This window comes from Rattus norvegicus, chromosome 3 (genome assembly GCF_036323735.1).
Source record: "Rattus norvegicus strain BN/NHsdMcwi chromosome 3, GRCr8, whole genome shotgun sequence".
Taxonomy (NCBI): Eukaryota; Metazoa; Chordata; class Mammalia; order Rodentia; family Muridae; genus Rattus; species Rattus norvegicus.
Genome location: NC_086021.1, coordinates 45909248 through 45928013, shown reverse-complemented (window position 1 = coordinate 45928013; position 18766 = coordinate 45909248). Strand labels below are relative to the sequence as shown.

Genomic DNA, 18766 nt, shown 5'->3' with positions numbered 1-18766 from the left:
TTTCTTTTCTTTTTTCTTTTTTTCGGAGCTGGGGACTGAACCCAGGGCCTTGCGCTTGCTAGGCAAGCGCTCTACCACTGAGCTAAATCCCCAACCCCAATACTTTATATTAATGATTGGTTTTCAAGTAGAATTACAGGTGACTATGCTATATAATACGGAAACCTCATTTTTCTGTGGTAAAATGGTATAATCCACTTTATAGACCTTCTAATCTAACTTTAAATTCCAAACTTATATTTGTTTATCCAAATATGAGAAAGTATGTCCAAACAATGAGTAGTATATTGCTATGTACCACATGTGTTCTCTTAAATGTTTTACATATGCATATGCATTTATTTTATGTATATAGCATACAGAATAATATTACTCAGTTACAAAACACCACAATATTTTGTCAGGGTGACTGAATTGATATTTTAAAAACTTCAAAGATCAGAAATTGCCATTTGAATGAATAAGTGAAGCCACATTTGGCATACCGTAGCAGAAGGTACTTTTGGACTTGAGGCCAGGGTAAAGAAAGTGCAGAAAGAAGGCAACGCTTGTCTATTTAAGGAATTAAAAGACAAGACATTAGCAAGACATAAATATGCTGCCATATGATAAGGGAAATATTGGAGTTGGAAGGATGCTATTAGATGAAGCTCATAGATAGTTGAGACTAGATCATGCTCACCATTCTTTTTTTTATTAGATATATTTCTTTATTTATACTTCAAATGTTATTCCCTTTCCCGGTTTCCTGTCCATAAGCCCTCCCATCCCCTCCTCCCCCATACGGGTGTTTCACTCCCATCCATCCCCTTACAGTCCCCACCCCTCACCTGTGACATTCCCCTGCACTGGGGGTCCAACCTTGGCAAGACCAAGGACTTCCCCTTCTCCTGGTGTCCCAAGAAGGCTATTCTCTGCTACATAGGCAGTTGGAGCCCAGGATCAGTCCATGTATTGTCTTTGCATAGTGGTTTAGTCTCTGGAAACTCTGGTTGGTTGGCATTGTTGCTCTTATGGGGCTGCAAACCCCTCCAGCTCTTTCAGTTCCTCCTCTAATTCCCCCAAAGGGGGTCCTGTTCTCAGTTCAGTGGTTTGCTGCTAGCATTCACCTCTGTATTTGACATGCTCTGGTTGTGTCTCTCAGTAGAGATCTATATCTGATCCCTTTCAGCATGCACTTTTTAGTTTCATAAATTTTATCTAGTTTTGGTGGCTGTATATCTATATGGCACACATGTTGGGCAGTCTCTGAATAGCCATTCCTTCAGTCTCTGCTCTAAACTTTGCCAGCATATCCCCTCCTATGGATATTTATTTTTCCCCTTTTAAGAAGGAATGGGAGCATCTGCATTTGGTCTTCCTTCTTCTTGAGCTTCTTGTGGTCTGTGGATTGCATCTTGGGTAATTCGAGTTTTTGGGCTAATGTCCACTTACCAAGTGTGTTTTTCTGTGATAGGGTTACTTCACTCAGGAAGTTATTTTCTAGTTCATTCCATTTGCCTATCAATTTCATGAAATCATTGTTTTTGATAGCTGAGTAATACTCCATTTTGCAACTGTACCACATTTTTTGAATCCATTCCTCTGTTGAAGGGGATATGGGTTCTTTCCAGCTTCTGGCTATTATAAATAAGGCTGCTATGAACATAGTGGAGCATGTGTCTTTGTTATATGTTGGAGCATCTTTTGGGTATATGCCCAAGAGAGGTATAGCTGGGTCCTTAGGTAATAGAATGTCCAATTTTCTGAGGAACCTCCATACTGATATACAGAGTGGTTGTACCAGTTTTCAGTTCCACCAACAATGAAGGAGTGTTCCTCTTTCTCCACATCCTCGCCACCATCTGCTGTCACCTGAGTCATGTCATCACTCTTGGCTATGTTAAAAATATGACTTAGTCTGATTAATGCCAGCAGTTATACAAAATTTCATATTAGATGACACACTTTTATTTTAATGGAATTTTCTTGATTGACATTAAAATAATGAGAGGAGGACCAGGTTGGTTAGAGCATTGCCACTTTCACTGAATCTGATATGTAGTTGAACCAAAGAAACTGAAGATGCAGTGGGAAGGGGAGTAATTGTTGCAACTAGGTCTTGAGAAAGAGATAGAATAAGTAGACAACCTTGTCATCCATTGTGGTCAATGGGAGGAAGATGCTTCCTTCAATTACTACAGCAGAATGGAGAGCAAGTGACATAGGTGAAGCTTAAGGAAACAAGGGGGTTGTTTTTCCATATGTTCAGCCACAGAGTCAGAAGGAGAGAAAATAATTCTTCCATAGCAGAAAGGGCTGCAATGGATAAAAGAGCTAGAGACAGCAAAGAAAGAATGAGAAAGAAAAACTGAAGATTAGGTATAGGGGAGAGTGTTCAAAAGGTCAGCGGATACAGGATTTCAGTGTCTAAGAATAGTTGCGTAGGAACAGTCCAGATGCACGTGGAGATGCCGCGTAAATGTGTGGATGCATTAATTTTCTTTGGTGATGCTACTGTGCACTGGTTATTTAACATATTTCTGTGGTATAATAAGCGACTTATACAGTTCAAGGAATGGTATATTTACAGTTTGAGTGACATCTATCTTGGCCAGAAAGACATGGAGAGAGACATGTGGCATGTGGCAACTGGACACACTATATCTACATTTAGCAGCATAGAGAAATATGAATGCTAATGTAGCTCAGAGGATATAGCTAGGTTTATGATAGGTCTCCAAAATTCAACTAACTCGATCTAGAAATTCTTTAACAGACAAGTTTAAAACCATGATTCAGTATTCTCTGTCCATTCTGGTAATGCCAAGTATTCCTCTCTGTGGTTTGTACTCCACATATCTGGGGAATGAATGGCTATAGTAAAAAAAATGGTTAAAGACACAAAAGGACTAAGATTGTAACAATTATTCTGCAAATATCAGAGTATTGGTTCCATGGATTGAAGGGCCTACAAAATAAATAGGTAAATGCAGAAACCTAAATAATGAAGAACAAGAATCAAAAGGGGCTCATTAAGATAGAGAGGTAAATGCAAAAATTCAACTAAGGAAGAACAATTATCTGAAGGTTCTAGAAGTTACTTTGGGATGAGTATTAACAGTGATCTATCCAATACATGAGACATATCTGGAGATTTTTTTTAAAAAAGTGAGATTTCAGTTACATTCTAAGATTGGAGTCTGGACAGTAGTAGAATCTTAGTCACATGTGAGACCAGACATGATGAAATCAAGGTGTTGGTAGAGAAAAGGGAAAACTAATTAGTTCTTAGAGAAAAGGAGAGTGGACTAAGAAGGGAAATTTGTGATGATGTTCAAATTAGTCCAGGCTCTATGGTGGATGACTTTTTCTCTAGCAAAGCAGGAAAAGCAGGGAAGTGAGTGAGTAGTCCTTTTCCTTCTGTGAACAAACCTGTCAAATATTGCTGGAACAACTCTGTCCTCTAGATAAGGAGGAAGTTACTTGAATAATCCAACATGGATGCTTTCTGTTTCCTCCCATTTTTTATCTTACCCTTTAAAATTGCAAGCTTACTATTTCCTGAATAACTGGCTTTGCAATTACAGGGAATGAAAGTCAAATTGAAGGAAGAATCATACATGATTTAAAAATGTTACAGACATTATTGTTTTGATGAAGTGAAAGGACTGTCTGGATGCGTTTAATTTATCGGGGACCATAGTCATCCTGCATACAGGAATTACACTTGAGCGCTGTGACTTGAGAGTTCTATTAAATTTTAATAAAGTGAAGACATTTCTAAACAGAACAGCAACAATAATCACAACCACCACAACCACAACAACCACAACAAAACTCTTAGGATTCAAACCCAACTCCTCTCAAATCCTGGAGAAGTGTTCTACCATTGAGCTTTAAACAAAATCTTATGGTACTTTTTTAAACAATGTCTCATTAAATTTCAGAGATTATTCTAAAATTGACTCTGAGCTCATGTAAATGACTGTCAGTACGCACGTGTGCAGACACATACCACACACACACACACACACACACACACACACACACACACACAAGATTTTACTTTAAACAAATTATTTTTTATTATTAAATTTGGTCTTAAAGTTTTCAGGGAGAGCAAGAAAGATTTCAGATACTCTCTATGTTTCTAAAGTTATTTTTCTTTAGAGGCAGAGTGCCAAATGGCATTATATAAAGTTTATTCATAACTCTTTTGGACTGATTCATAATCTAGTGTTCACCTTTCAAGCAGCTTCCCAAATCATCTGATGCTTTCTCTTTCAAAAATTTACAAAGATTCTTCTGCATCTGTGGCCCATTAAGCATTATAACATGTTAGCCAGGGAACACTGGGGTTTGTTACAGATATCAATGTAAGCCAACTCAAAGAAATAGAAATTTTAGGTGGAGACATAGATAATGTACTATGTCTCCAGGCCAAAAGTCGGGACTAAAATGGCCCCCTGCATCCCGTAGATGTGGAAGATCTTGTTCTATCCCCACCTCCCCTCTGTCTCCTGCTAAATGCACAGGTTCCAGAGTTACTTTCTCTTTTCTGTCTACCCTACCTAATCACTTGACCGATTTAAACACTGCCCACTGTGTGAACAATGCATCTGTTAGTTTAAACTATGGAAAGGGAAGGTCCTGGTGCCTCTGCAAAGCCTATCCCATCCTCACGTGTTCCCTCTGACCTATTTACTTTTGAAGGAGTAGGATAGCCTACTATTAAAGCTTCCCTGTAAGTCTGTGCCTCTCAAGAACACTAGCTTAGAGGAGAAAAATTTTTTCAGAGAAGCATGCAAAATAGGCCAGCCGTAATGTCTATCATATCCAATGTACAGACACTTTGGGGAAAACCATTAGGAGAAATGTTTTCACAATCCAGTGATGCTGGCTGAGAGTGGAAGCCTGCACGTCACGTTTAATTTCTCTTTGTTTGTATATAGACTGAAAACCAAGGACAACAGAGGTTTCACCAACAACTAAAGTGAAAACACCAAACAAGTAAAAATCAATAACTAACCGTCTTGCAGGCTTAGCTAGACAGAGAAAATTGTTTAATTGTTTATAAAAATAAACAAAGTTAAATGGCAAGAGCTAATGGAATTTAAATTTTTACCTCTTTAGGAGGGATTCATTACCCTTGCAGATTCTTTATTGCATTCAACAATTGCAGTATTAAATATTTAATATTCTTACTTTAATTCTGAGTACACTTTAATTACTCTATATACTGTGGGAAATTGCTTTCTTGTTCGAATTTGTATATATAATGGATGAAAAATATAAAATCGTATTACAATTGATGTTCATTGGATAGCACTAAATTACAAAAAAAAGAGGACAGAATTAAGTTCTCAGTATAATCCATTCAAAGAAATTGTGTATCATTTTCCTACAATAGAAAGCATTTGCTTAGCATCATTAAGACGTGATTCTTAGACTTTGAGTGTTCTTATTGTGCCCCAATCAGATCACCATAGATATTCTCAAGTTTGGCATTGATGCTTTCTCGTTTTTGCCTCCACCCTCTTAGGGGTTTCCATTGTGGATACTGCTACATGAAATGCCTTGTAATGGAACATTATATTTTAGAGTTAAAATAATTAATGCTTTGTAATTCTGAGACCTATTTGGAAATCTCTCTTCGCCCTTGAACCACCATCACTATATTCTAACAAAAGGTAATAGAGAAAGATGGAGAATCCTGCATGGAAGCATTCCTAGAGAGCACATGTCCTTTCGAACAAGATTGCCAGTGCTGTGAGGCTTGTACCACTGACCAAAGTAATTCTTAGATTTACCACTAAACAATAAACCATAAAATAAGAAAAAAAACTCATATAGAAAGAAACCAACAAACAAAAATTAACACTGTTAAAGAAAGCAGATAAAAGCTTGTTTTAAGGTGTCGGTGTGAAATAATTGCTTAATTTAGGGGTGGTTGGGGCCCTGCTTGTAAACACAATACACTATCATTGTCTGCACAACTTACTTAGGGACATGGAATCTACAGGGAAGTTTGCCAATGATTGTCCAAATTTTCTGCTACCTTCTACCATGTACAGTGTACATATCTGTAGCAAATGAAGTCTTCATTTACAGTTAATAAGATGTCAGGGTTAAATCTGCTCAGCATCTGATGTATCAATGGATCTGAAATGAGAACCTCCTCTTCATTGGAAAGCAGGGATAAAGAACCATGGGCTAGATGAGTAGCTGAAGGCCTAGAAAGCATCCCTGTCTTTGGTGTGTTATTAGTAAGCCTTTTTGAAATATTATTTTATTTTAGTCTAAAAGTTAATGATAGTAAAAACAGAAAACTAGAAGAATATTCATAGCACCATAAGAGTATTCTGGACGTCATTATCTGTTTTGAGTTTGTAATCAAGTAAGAGAAGATTGCAAGCACAGAGGCTTGCAAAAACAAAGGCAGAACTGAATTTGTAAAGGACTAGGCCTAGAGCAGGCCAGAGCTATTCTCGAGGAGACAGTAGACACTAGATATTCTCAACCTTCCTAATGCTGTGACCTCATGTCATGGTCTATCAATCAGCTGAAGAAATCAATCAGCAATTAAGAAAAGAGGAACGGAGTTTAGTTCACACTGGCTCACCACCACTTGTAACCCCAGCCTACGGGGAACTCAGCAACTCAGTTAGGCTTTCAGAGTTACTGAACTCATGCTCCGCCCACCCCCCATAAACACACACATGCAGTTAAAATAAATGTACAACCTTTTAATAAAGAACTTAGGTGTTCGGAAAATCACTGAGAAAAAAATGGATGAAATTGGATTACAAATGTCATTTTATATGTTTTTAATACAGCTCCTAGAGTAGGTTATAGGCATTCCTCTTGATTCTAAATTCAAAAGGCAATAACAACAAAGGGTGCAACTATCATGATTCAGATCAAAAGACACAGCTTAATCTAATTAGAAGAAAAATTAGGCAACTCCAATTTGAAATATTCAAAGCAACTCTGCAGCTTAGAGTGTGAATGCAAACAACAAAGAAAGGTCCAGCGACTAACCTGTTTCAAAGCAACAGTGAGCGAGGAAGGACAATGCTGGCTTGCACTCTGAGCTACAGAAATCATTAGGTAGAATGTTAGTGATCCATGCCAGGAGGGAGAGTTTTATAGCTCCAACACTCACAGAACTTATGCGTTCAACATCAGCTTCGGCTACAGAATGAGACTCTCTTACAAACCAAATGAACCACTATTGATTAGCAGTCAAATTTTGAACAAGGGTTGTATTATGTATGTTTGTTAAAATGTTGATTATGACAGGTGCATTATGTAGGTTAGGAGATGCTGTTCTTGTTCTTAATGTAAGAGCACCAGTGGAAGAGGAAGCCCTTGGTCCTGCTAAGACTGAACTCCCAGAGACTGAACTCCCAGTGAACTTGATTGTTGGGGGGAAGGCGGTAATGGGGGGGAAGACAGGGAGGGGAACACCCATATAGAAGGGGAGGGGTTAGGGGGATGTTGGCCCGGAAACCGTGAAAGGGAATAACATTCGAAATGTAAATAAGAAATACTCAAGTTAATAAAGAAAAAAAGGAAAAAAAAAAGGATTCAGGTGAGACACATAGCAAGAAAGAAAAAAAAAAGAAGCTTAACAGGGGGGTTGGGGATTTAGCTCAGTGGTAGAGCGCTTGCCTAGGAAGCCAAAGGCCCTGGGTTTGGTCCCCAGCTCCGAGAAAAAAAAAAAAGAAGCTTAACATATTAGCCAGAAAGGGTTATGATGTTCGTCATAGCCTCACATGATTCAGAGTCCATGACAAACAACTGTGAATAAATTTTGAAGAACTGGTGAATCCAAACATAGACCACAGCTAGTCATAAATTCTGCCATATGTAACACTTTTGTTTAGGTGTGACATTCGCCCAAAAATGGCATAGGTCCATGGTGTTCTTCTGGCCATGCTAAATTATACAGATTGAACGTCTTTCATCTGTAAATGAATGTTATTTCGTAGTAATGTCTGAATATAATAGAGGAATGGGGACGATGCATTTACTTGGGCTGAGGTTTGGGAAATACAAGAACAATAGATGCTTTTTCAGTCAAGAGTACAGTTTAGCTATTATTTTTCAGTTATAATAGAGGTACATTTCAGAGAAAGCAGTTTCCCCTATAGCTCTTATTGACTTCAAACTTGCTGTGTAGCCAAGGGTGACCTGGAACATTTGGTCCTTATTTTCAGTTTCTGAGCTAACAGATTTCAATCCAGGCCACTGTGCCTGGCCTTAGATTTTTTTCTTCAACAGGAAGTATTGAAGGAAAATTATGCAAAAGTGAAAACTGGCAACAACAGAGCAGGCTTATTCTAACGTTATAAATGTACACCAGATACTACGGCCAGGGAGTCATCTTTGCAAACTCCCTTTTTATTAGTTATTTCTGGTTCTTATAAACATAATAAGAAAAGGCAACTTATAAAGCAAATGGCTTATTTTTAACACATACTTCCAGAAGTCCTCTCTATAATTGGCAAAGAGTCACGGTAGCACATACCCAGAGCAGGAAGCTGAGAGATCACATTTTTAATTGCACACACAGTGGAAAGAGAAAATTGGAATTGGGATGAGGGTCAAAGCTCTCAAGGATTCAGTGACATATGTTCTCCAACAAGTCAATACCTCTTAAAGATCTCAGAACCCACCTAAATAGTGCCACCAACATGGGACCAATGGCTCAAGTATTGGAACCTGGGGAAATATTTCTCATTCAAATTTTACCTCTGTTTCTTAGATTTAAGTTAAATGTGACCATAGCACATCATATTCATGCAGGTTCTACTCAGTGTCAATATTAATTTTCAGTGTTGCTTGAATACTAAGTATTCTACAGTGTGTTTTAAAGGAGTACAGAAATGAATTCTTTGCTCTTTTGGTTCAGCTATATTTCACATATCCAAAATCCTCCTTTTTTTCATGTTTTTAACATTACACTTACTCTGAAACAATAAAAATGTTTGTAACTCTCTCACACACATAGCAAATAATATATATCATTCACACACACACACCTTTTCTTAGGTGTGGCTGACACTTATTCTCAAGTTCTTATAAACAGGCTTATTATGATGTTAAATATATTTGTAAATCAGTTATCTCAGCCCTGAAAAACTTATAGAAAGAGTATTGTTCTTCATAACCTAATTCATAACAATAAATTATTCCTCATCAGAATATAATTTTCCTTAACTTTAATAAATATCAAATGCAGTGGCTTTCCCTTGAAGGAAACCTTTAGTTTTGTTTGAGAAGTTTGATCCACCCATCCTCCTTTCCAGACAATGTAGTTGTCTGTTTTCTCTGACCTCCGATCTCTTCTGACATCTGATCTCCTCTGTCCTCATTCGTCTTTCTGTCTACTTCTAAGAGTAGGCCTCCAGTGTCTTCTCTCCACTCTACCCTCTGTTTGTTCTGGATATAATTCAATAAAGCCGATTCATGGATTCAGATAAGTCTTCCTTTCCAGATAGGTCTTTGCTCTTTTTTATTTGTTTGCTTGTTTGTTGCTTGTTTGCTGGTCTTTTGCTTTGTTTTCTTCTCTTTGTGTTCTAGATTTATTTATTTCATTTTATGTGATGTGTGTAAATATTTTGCCTACTTGTATGTCTGTGACTGCTGCCTGAGGAGGTTAGAAGAGGCCGTGACATAGCCTGGAACTGGAGTAGGAAACTGCATTGTGAGTGCTGGGAACTGAAGCCAGGTCACCAGATTGAGCACTGATCACTGTTCCTTCCCTTCTTATCTGTTGCAGTCTTTCCATATCCCATAGTCCAGGGTATGCCAGCTTCCTTTCCTCAGGGCCTACACTAGTTCCCTTCACCTGTGCCAAATGAACTACTCAAAACCCGGAAGTTCATAAATAAAAAGCTTTATGCCATAGGGTAGACCTTCAATAAAAATAGCAGGTGCTCTTCTGCTTCGATCATATCTGAAGTCATACTCCTCATGCATCTCACCAACCTATTTTCTATAAAGAAGAAAAGCTCTCCTAATGAAAATATATCTTGGGTGGACTATAATCAAATTGCCTAAGACTGAGCAGTGTGGGAGTATCAGAAAGGTGAAGGACAGGGAAGGTGTGTGCTGGAATATATTTGTGCATTTTTAATTGTTCTTTACCAGAATAGAAAGTTGTCTGTCTGAATAGGCTGTCAATGTTTAACTTGCCATGATACTCTAGTCTTTGAAACACTCAGAAGAAACTGACTGAACACTAGGCATTTATGTATAAAAGCTACCCGTACAGAAAGAACTAAATTCAAATTACAGCTTAAATAACACTTGTTAGTTTGAAAGGTTACCCATTGTTTTAGATAATTCAAGAATTTTGAGAAAAGTAAGTAAAAAATTCTTTCTCCAAGTTTATAAAATCCAATACTCTCTACTTTAGGCAATCTTCATATGGTTCAGTCACTGTAAATTCAATTATTCTTGAGATTATATTTAAGTCAAGACAAGATGGTCTTCTCTTTACAAATGCAATTAAGTCTCATGAGTGGAGATCTTGTTAACTATTGTCAGGATAATTGAAATTGATTTGTGTTTACTAAACATTGTGAATACTAATCAAATATTAAACACTCAAGTGTTCCTTGTTCATTTCAACCTTGGCAGTCTCAGAACTCCTTAAAAAGCTTCCTTGTCCCAGAAGTCAGAGCTTCTTCAAAATCATTCAGAGAAGGAGAGAAGTGTTCTTCATTTCCTGCACACAGTTCTCTTAGTTGGGAAGTGTTTGGAATAGGGCTGGGAATCACAGCATTCATGTCTTATACCCAGTGCTGTAAGCAGCAAGTCTATTTTTTTCACCATTTCATTCGATTCCAGGTTTGCTGTTCTCTTCCCCTCACAACATTACAGAACGATACAGAATAGGTTTTATAGGACCCAAGTAGTACTAGCAATTTGGAAAGCAGGTTGAAGATAACGTCTGGTGGCTCATATGCCCTGGCCTGGTGATTTGGCTTGCTTCAGTAGCTTGTACTGAATAGGATGGATGCACTGACTCCATGAGGCTTGAAGAAACTCTGCTGATACAAAAATAAACTCACCACAGTCATTGGTTTTAAGGAAATTTTACAGTTGTTGCTTAACCTGCTCCCTCATGCCCTGCAATATTCATTAGCAGATTTCTCCGTTTATGACTGATATTATATGGAAATGGTTATGGGAAGCTAGCAGATGTAACTACTGAAATAAATTAGAGGGAAAGTTTTGCATTTTACAGATGGCTCTATCAAATATGCTTTCTCTCTCTTCATATTAACATTTACTTTTCTTTCAACAGAAAACTTTTCTTTACTGACTTTGGGAATGCTCCCAGAATCGAGAGATGTGATATGGATGGGATGAACAGAACAAGGATAGTTTATTCGAAGACAGAGCAGCCGTCTGCCCTGGCTTTGGACCTCATCAACAGATTGGTTTATTGGGTAGATCTCTACTTGGACTACGTGGGAGTAGTAGACTACCAAGGCAGAAACAGGCATACGCTTGTTCAAGGCAGACACGTAAGTACAAGAAACCAGGAAAGGGAATGACGTTTGAAATGTAAAGAAGAAATACCCAATTTAATAAAAATGGGAAAAAATAAATAAATAAAAAGTGAAAAAAGAAAGTGCAGCTAACATAATAAACTAAATACACTGCACTCTCCTAATGATTATAATCTGTGGCATTTACGATACCTTAAAGACAAGATGTGATGAGTCACAAAATTAAGATGTTTTTTTTAATTTTTAAATTTGGGAGGATATTCTAGTCACAGTGATGCTAGGATATGCCCAATGAGTTTGTCAGGGTCTTTTAAGGGAATGTGATGTATTATGTGATTGTGTGTGTGTGAGTGTTGTATGTGTGTGTTTGTGTGTGTGTGTGTGTGGGAGAAATAGAAGGAGTGGGAGAGGGAGAGGGAGAGGGAGGAGAGAGATTTATTACATTGGCTTATATTGTGTAGTCTGGTTAGTATAGCAATGGTTGTTTCCTGATGGAAAGCCAAAGAAAGCTCAGTCCAGGAGACTGGATGCCCTGGAGAATTCCTAACAAGTCACTGGTCTTAACTCTAAATTGGAATCCTAAAGTATGTTCTAGCATCAATAAGGGAATGCCTCAGCATGAAGATGGGTGAACTTGCCAGCTAGAGTGAGGGCAAACAGGAAAAAAAGCAAGTCTCTTTCTTCTTTGTTCTTCATGTGGGCTTTTGTCAGAAAACATTTTAGGGTGGCTCTTTCCACAGTGGGAAGATTCAGATTTAAGTTGAATTCTCTGATTTCAAATGGCCCAATCAAAGATACTCCTCAAACGTGTGACTAGCAAGTTGACAGCCAAGATCAACCATCATAGCCAGGACACTGAAGATTCCCCTTCCTCCTTTTCCACTCCGTTGAAAGCAAACAAACATAAACAAGAACACAAAAGCAAAAGTGCAGTATGTGCAAGAGAGAGACTCCCTGGAACAGGACAGATGTCATGACCTACTTTCTGAAACCTAATTTAAAGTGTTTATTCATAGGGAGCTGTATCACCATCTGTCCCAGGGGACATTAAAAATAGTTTGCTAACAAAAGCAAATGTGTACTCACGAAAATATCCTAATTATTTTAATAGCGTTAGACTTAATTTTGCCAACTGATTCATTTGTGTACTTCCTAAATGAGAATTTTGTGAAATTTCCAAGGTCAATATTCTTGCCCGTGCATTCGTTTTCTGTTTGTTTTCAAAGAATGCTCCATAAATACCTTATTAAGCTAAGTTGCTGTAGGCCTTTTCAGTGGTATTTTCCCACACGTTTAGCTCTTTTTCATATGTTACATTAATCTCTTCTGAGGTTTTGAGTGAGTTAGTAGAGTTCACAATTAAATTCCTTTTATTTCTTTTATACTGTGAGGTAGGCACATTATATAGTACCCCTTACAGTGACTTCTTCTCTCCTTACCTATATAATGAAATTTACTTTCCTGGATTTCTGGGGCACATGCATGAACACACACACACACACACACACACACACACACACACACACACACACACACAAACACATGCAGAAAGATACATAGACAACACACATAGTCCAATATTGGGACAATTGTTTTATTCAGACATCAATATGTCCTAAAGAGTTTAATCATTTTGGTAGGCTTTGCTTATGTTCTCCTGTGTATTAGTTTATAATATGATGATGACAGACTTTATTTTTATTTGTTGTAATTAAAAATTAGACATCAAATGGAGAACTTACGTGAGTCACCTCATAATTAACTACATTAAAAAACTTTGTACAGATGGCTTAGTGGTTATGGGTATGGATAGCTCTTCCAGAGATCTCAGCATGTTAGGGTGTTCAAGACCTGTAAATCCAGGAACCTGACACTGTCTTCTGCCCTCAGTGGACACTGTACTCACATTCACAAATCCACACATAGAAAAGCACATATTTAAATGTATTTAAAGTAATACAAAATAGACCTTTAAAAAGCATTTTAAATGTCTAGTCTCTGCCTCCCCCCTCATTTTTATTAGTATTGTTTTATTTATTTATGCTCTTATACTGCATGCACATATGTTTGCATGAGTACACTAGGAGAATGGAAAACAGACCGCTTAGAATTCAAGTTACAGATGCTTCAGGACTTCTGGCTTATTAGAATAGTGTTGGGGTTTACACTCTGGTCTTCATGATTCTGCAGCAAGGCCTTTTAGCTGCTGTGGAATCTATGTACTGGCAGTGTTTGGGAGTTGTAAGTGCAAACTAATGGAAGTCAGAGTTTTACCAATTGAGCCAGACTCCCAGCCATTGAGTATTTAGTTATCCTTTTCCTCATTACAATTTCTTGTGTTTGGCTGGATCCCTAAACATATACTATGTCTACCACCATGTAATCCAATGTAGATGTAGTCTTCACAAGTTTTAAAATATGGAAAGAGATTTATATGGAAAATAAAATGTGAGGAGCTGTTGACCATAGTGTAGATTTGGCTATGTGAACAGATTTTCTACCCTGGCGAGTTGTCTCTTACCTAACAATGGTTTGCCTCATAGAATGTTGACTTACATATTGTATAAAGCACTAATAGCAAGCATGTCATGATTACACACACTGCATGTGGATGGTCTAACACTCAGGGCAATGAAAGGAGGGCAGCTTGTTTATACTTTCTAATGTGAGAAAAATCATTTCTCACATTAATCAATCCTAGACCATTGGTGTATTTGGTGGGTGTAAAAAAATGATGCTGTAAATGCAAGCGTCCCTTCCCTCACAGCGTCCATGTAGACCCACACAAGCCGTGATGTACCATATTTAAAAAGTAATTTGGAGATTTTAACATGGAGTAACATGGAATGCTTCAGATTCGTTCCCATCATTCATTTCTAGACTAGACAAGAAGAAAGGAATGTTCCTCAGACAACCCCCAAACCAGGTTTCTTCTAACATCCATCAGCAGCACAGAGAACCACCATGCTCCATCTATGCTAGAACTGTGCAACTGGCAAGATGTTTTTGTTAAGAAAATTTTCCAAATTTCTATGAGTAGTTTCACAAACAAACCACATGTTCTCCCATTCTCAACTGCATATCTATGCATTTTAACGGAACTCAAGATACTATCTCTACAAAGGCGAACAGTGGTTGTCATAAAAATTTTTTATAACACTCAGTAATAAGCACATATCCAGACCAGAAATAATGCAAATTAGGTATAACTTAAGAATACAATTAGCCTCTAATCCTAGCAGTTTTTTAGAAAACAAGTGTATCAGTCTGCCATCTACCACTGTAAGCTTCTATGAACATCAAATGTTCAATCCTCACTAAAAAACACAAAACTTTGGCCAAAACAGAGTCAACTTATTCATTTAATTGTCTGCATCACAATAAGCATCATGAGTGCATTCTACTTTCCAGGATGAATAGGCTTTAGAAGTCATCACATTTCTCAGTGAAATGCTGAAATTTCATTTATCAGTCCAGCACACCTGTGATTTCTTTCTCTACCATTTTTTACACTGTATAAAAACATTAATCTAACCATAACTTAAGATGAAAATGTGATTTTAATTTATGAAAAAAATTTATGTTTTTCTGTTAGACCATTAATGAGAACAACCATGATTTTGCAGTGACTACATACCTATAACTAGATGGCAAGTAGCTGTTCAAATATCTCAAATTATATTAATTCTGCTATAGCATGTTAGTGAATACATTTCAAGGTCTGGTTCTTGCTATCCCTGAATAGAAACTATAAGGCATATATTTTTCATGGAACATGAATAGAATCATTCCCCACGCATATAAAACTATTTTATCCATTACTGTATAATTCTTTTTATTCTTCAGTTAAAAAAGCAGAAATTATTAGAATGTTTCTTTAAAAAAAGGAAATGATAATATCTTTCTGACCCTGGACAGTCTTCAAGCATTTTTTTCTTTCATATTAGAAACAGGATAATTAAAAGTCTTAGCTATATTTGATGTTCTTTGCAGGTTAAACATCTCTATGGCATAACTGTATTTGAAGATTATTTATATGCAACCAGTTCCGATAACCTCAATATAGTACGAATAAACAGATTTAATAGCACTGATATTCACTCAATAATTAAAATGGAAAGTGCTCGAGGAATCCGAACATATCAGAAGAGAACCCAGCCAACAGGTAAGCCACAGGGGCCCTTTAAAAGCCTTTATCACGGCAGCTTAAATGTGAACAGAGTCCTTGTGCTTCTGTGTGGTGTTAAGGAAGGTATCATAAATTCTCTGTTTTGACAGCAGAAATGTGCATGTCTGCTTGATAGAAGAGAATAGAGCTCACTTCTCAAGTCTAAATGATAAACTGCTGGGCGCCTATCAAATCATTTCTACAACCATGGGATTGAAATGATGGCTAGATTTAGTCTCAGGAAGCAGTTTTCCATCATGATGTATGTAGACAGGGAGCTCAGACACTCTAGTTTACTTTTGAATTTTATTATCATTTTCTGGGGGCAAATTACAAGCCAGGTTATTTACTGGGGCACTTGCCTGGTGTCCACTGGTCACAGTTTGAGGTCTCCTGAATTAATATCCCAATTGCTTTATATTTTTTTTTAAAAACATGTTCATTAAACAAAAATAAAGAGCTAACTGCAGTAGTTTTAAGTGTTTCTTAAGAGCACAAAATAATTATGTTTTACAGTAAGTTAATAAAGCTATTTAGCAGCTCGCTATAAGCCTGGTAATAAAACATTATTAAAGCAAAAATTTCAACACCTCAAATTTCTGTCACCTTTCTTATGTTTGAAGTTAAAACTGACCTAGAATTATTTAAATATCAATGTATACCCATCCAAGGCACTGTAGGTTTATAGCAAATTAAATTATGAACTTTTCAGACAAGTTTATTAAAATTTGATGTTAGGCTTCTTGAATTTGCTAATTATTCATGGGCAATTACTATGCACCAGGATTTCATTTATTCTATATACTGGGAATATACTAATAAACAAAACACAAAGCAGGGGTTTTTTTGTTTGTTTTTTTTTATTTGTTTTTTGAAACCTAAGTCCTTCATTAGAAGGCAATATAATAAAAAAGAGTATGTAAGTTATTTATTTATTAGAAATAATAACTACTATAGAAGAGAAAAGTAGATGAAAAGGAGCTAAAGTGTCACAGTTGGAGAGTTTGTAATGTTTTGTAGAACAGGCAAAAGAAGGTCCTCTAGATAAAAACTTTGAGAAATTGAATATGAGAAGCACACTTATCTGTGGACTAAGAAGGTGGCAGAGAGATGTGTAAACGCAAAGCCATGAGTGAAGTACATTTCTAGACTACTATGGAGCATCCAGGATGCTTGTATAGGTGAAACAAAATGACTAAGGAAAGGAAAACAGAAACAAAGAGAAATCATAGAATATATGGCAAGTAGGATCTTGTAAGTTATTATAAAGCCCCTTTTTTTCTTTCACGAGGCAGACAACATAAAATCATTCAGCAGAGTGTCATAGGTTGTATAGCCTTTATTTTTTTTTTTTTTTTCGGAGCTGGGGACCGAACCCAGGGCCTTGCGCTTCCTAGGCAAGTGCTCTACCACTGAGCTAAATCCCCAACCCCTGTATAGCCTTTATGAACAATCGACGGATACACTAAACTGACAACAGGCTGTGGTAGGGAAAGGCAGCCGATTAGAGAAGATGGTCAACTCTTCCAGGACAGTAGTAGTAAAACTAAAGAAAAGTGCCAAGGGCCAGCATCATCTTGTGCAGGGGTTCCTGAGAGAACTGGTATTTGAGAGGAGCAAAACCAAATGATTCAAAGTAAAATGGTAAGTTCAAGTTTGTGGCCTAAATTCTGCTGGAGAGGGTTTTTCCAGCTTACTTTCTCTTCGCTCCACTTTCTTTCTCTCTGATCTGCTGCTCTCTCTCTCTCTCTCTCTCTCTCTCTCTCTCTCTCTCTCTCTCTCCAGACATCTCTCTTTTTATTCTGCCTGAGACAGTTCATCAAGCAGTTCTCTCTTGTTATTCTTAAAAATTTCTCTAGATAGTTCATCTCTTGCAGATCATAAGCAGTCTTTTATTTTACAAATGAAACCAGTCATTCACTCCAGGTTTCCGTTTGATGATCTTATAAATCAACATCTCATAACCCCAGTTTCTTAATTCTTAGGAGACAGCAAGCACACATTTTATTTTTTAACAGGGCAAAAGAATTGAGATCTGCCTTCCTCTGTTAAGCACAGGCAGTAAGCTAGCTGGGTGGGACCCATCCTGAAACTTACCATTTTGATGACACCTGAGCCTGGACTCCCTGTATTCCCAGGCTGCCCATGATCTCAGTAATATGCCTGCCTTTTTTTTATCTTTCTGACCAGCTGGCTCATTAATGGAGCTGCCTTTTTCCAGTCAGATTTGTGAGGCCTCACATATAATTCATGTTGCCTTCTTATTTTTCCCCATAGTTAAGAAATTTTATATTTTCAAACTCATGTTTTTATAGTTCTTTTTCACAGCCTTAATGGCTCTTCTGAAGGTTCCTGTTTACCATTTTGCTGAGACATTAGACACATCTTTGCCTCCTAGACTCCTGCTATTTCTGAATTTCCTGGAGTCATTAACATTTACATGGGAGACATTCCTTAAAGGAGGAATATAAAATATGCATTTTATTATACAAACAAGCCTAGTGGTTAAAGAGGTCATTGACACCGCTGAAGGCCCCACTCCTACTGGCCCTGTCCCAGGGGCAGAAACCATGTCATTGTGTCCCTACCAAGGCCATGCCAGGTACCTCAGAGAAGTAGAAGTTAAATTTAGAATCTTTATGAACATATAGCCAATAGGATTTCCTGGATGAGATTTTAAAAGTAAAGAGTCAAGAATAATGGCAATTGCTTCATTAAAAGAAATTGCAACAGCATAGTTTGAAAAAGACAAAACACAAAACAAATTAGAGGTAAAGACAAAATTCAATATCCATTATCAATCCAAATGGAGATAGGCGGATAAACAAGACGATGTTTTCAAGTTCAACGAGTGAGTCCAGAATGGATCTGGCAGTTTTAGTGTGATTGACAGATAGGCAATTTTTCATATCATGGTTATAGCTGGGGATAACAAGGAAGTAAATTTATATGACTTATAAGACTTTCAAATAATGGCATTGGAACACACCACCAGTAAAATCAGAAAGAGAAGTCAAGTGATAACACCATGAAAAGAGTTCACAGAATCCAACTGGCTTTTGGACTTGATGTGTGAAGCTTATTGGTA

General features: G+C 37.3%; 1 protein-coding gene across 6 annotated transcripts in view; it reads left to right on the top strand.

The window, feature by feature from the left end:
• The window catches only part of Lrp1b (LDL receptor related protein 1B), a 2121147-nt gene that overhangs the window by 1197134 nt on the left and 905247 nt on the right, over positions 1–18766 (top strand). For all 6 annotated transcript variants that reach the window (XR_010064783.1, XM_063284873.1, XM_063284870.1 and 3 more), the window contains exons 8-9: positions 11303–11525; positions 15504–15675. Coding sequence is in view for 5 of the 6 variants with exons in the window: in XM_063284873.1 (XP_063140943.1) it covers positions 11303–11525; positions 15504–15675 (395 nt within the window). In the remaining variant the exon portion in view is untranslated. The remainder of the gene's footprint in view (positions 1–11302; positions 11526–15503; positions 15676–18766) is intronic.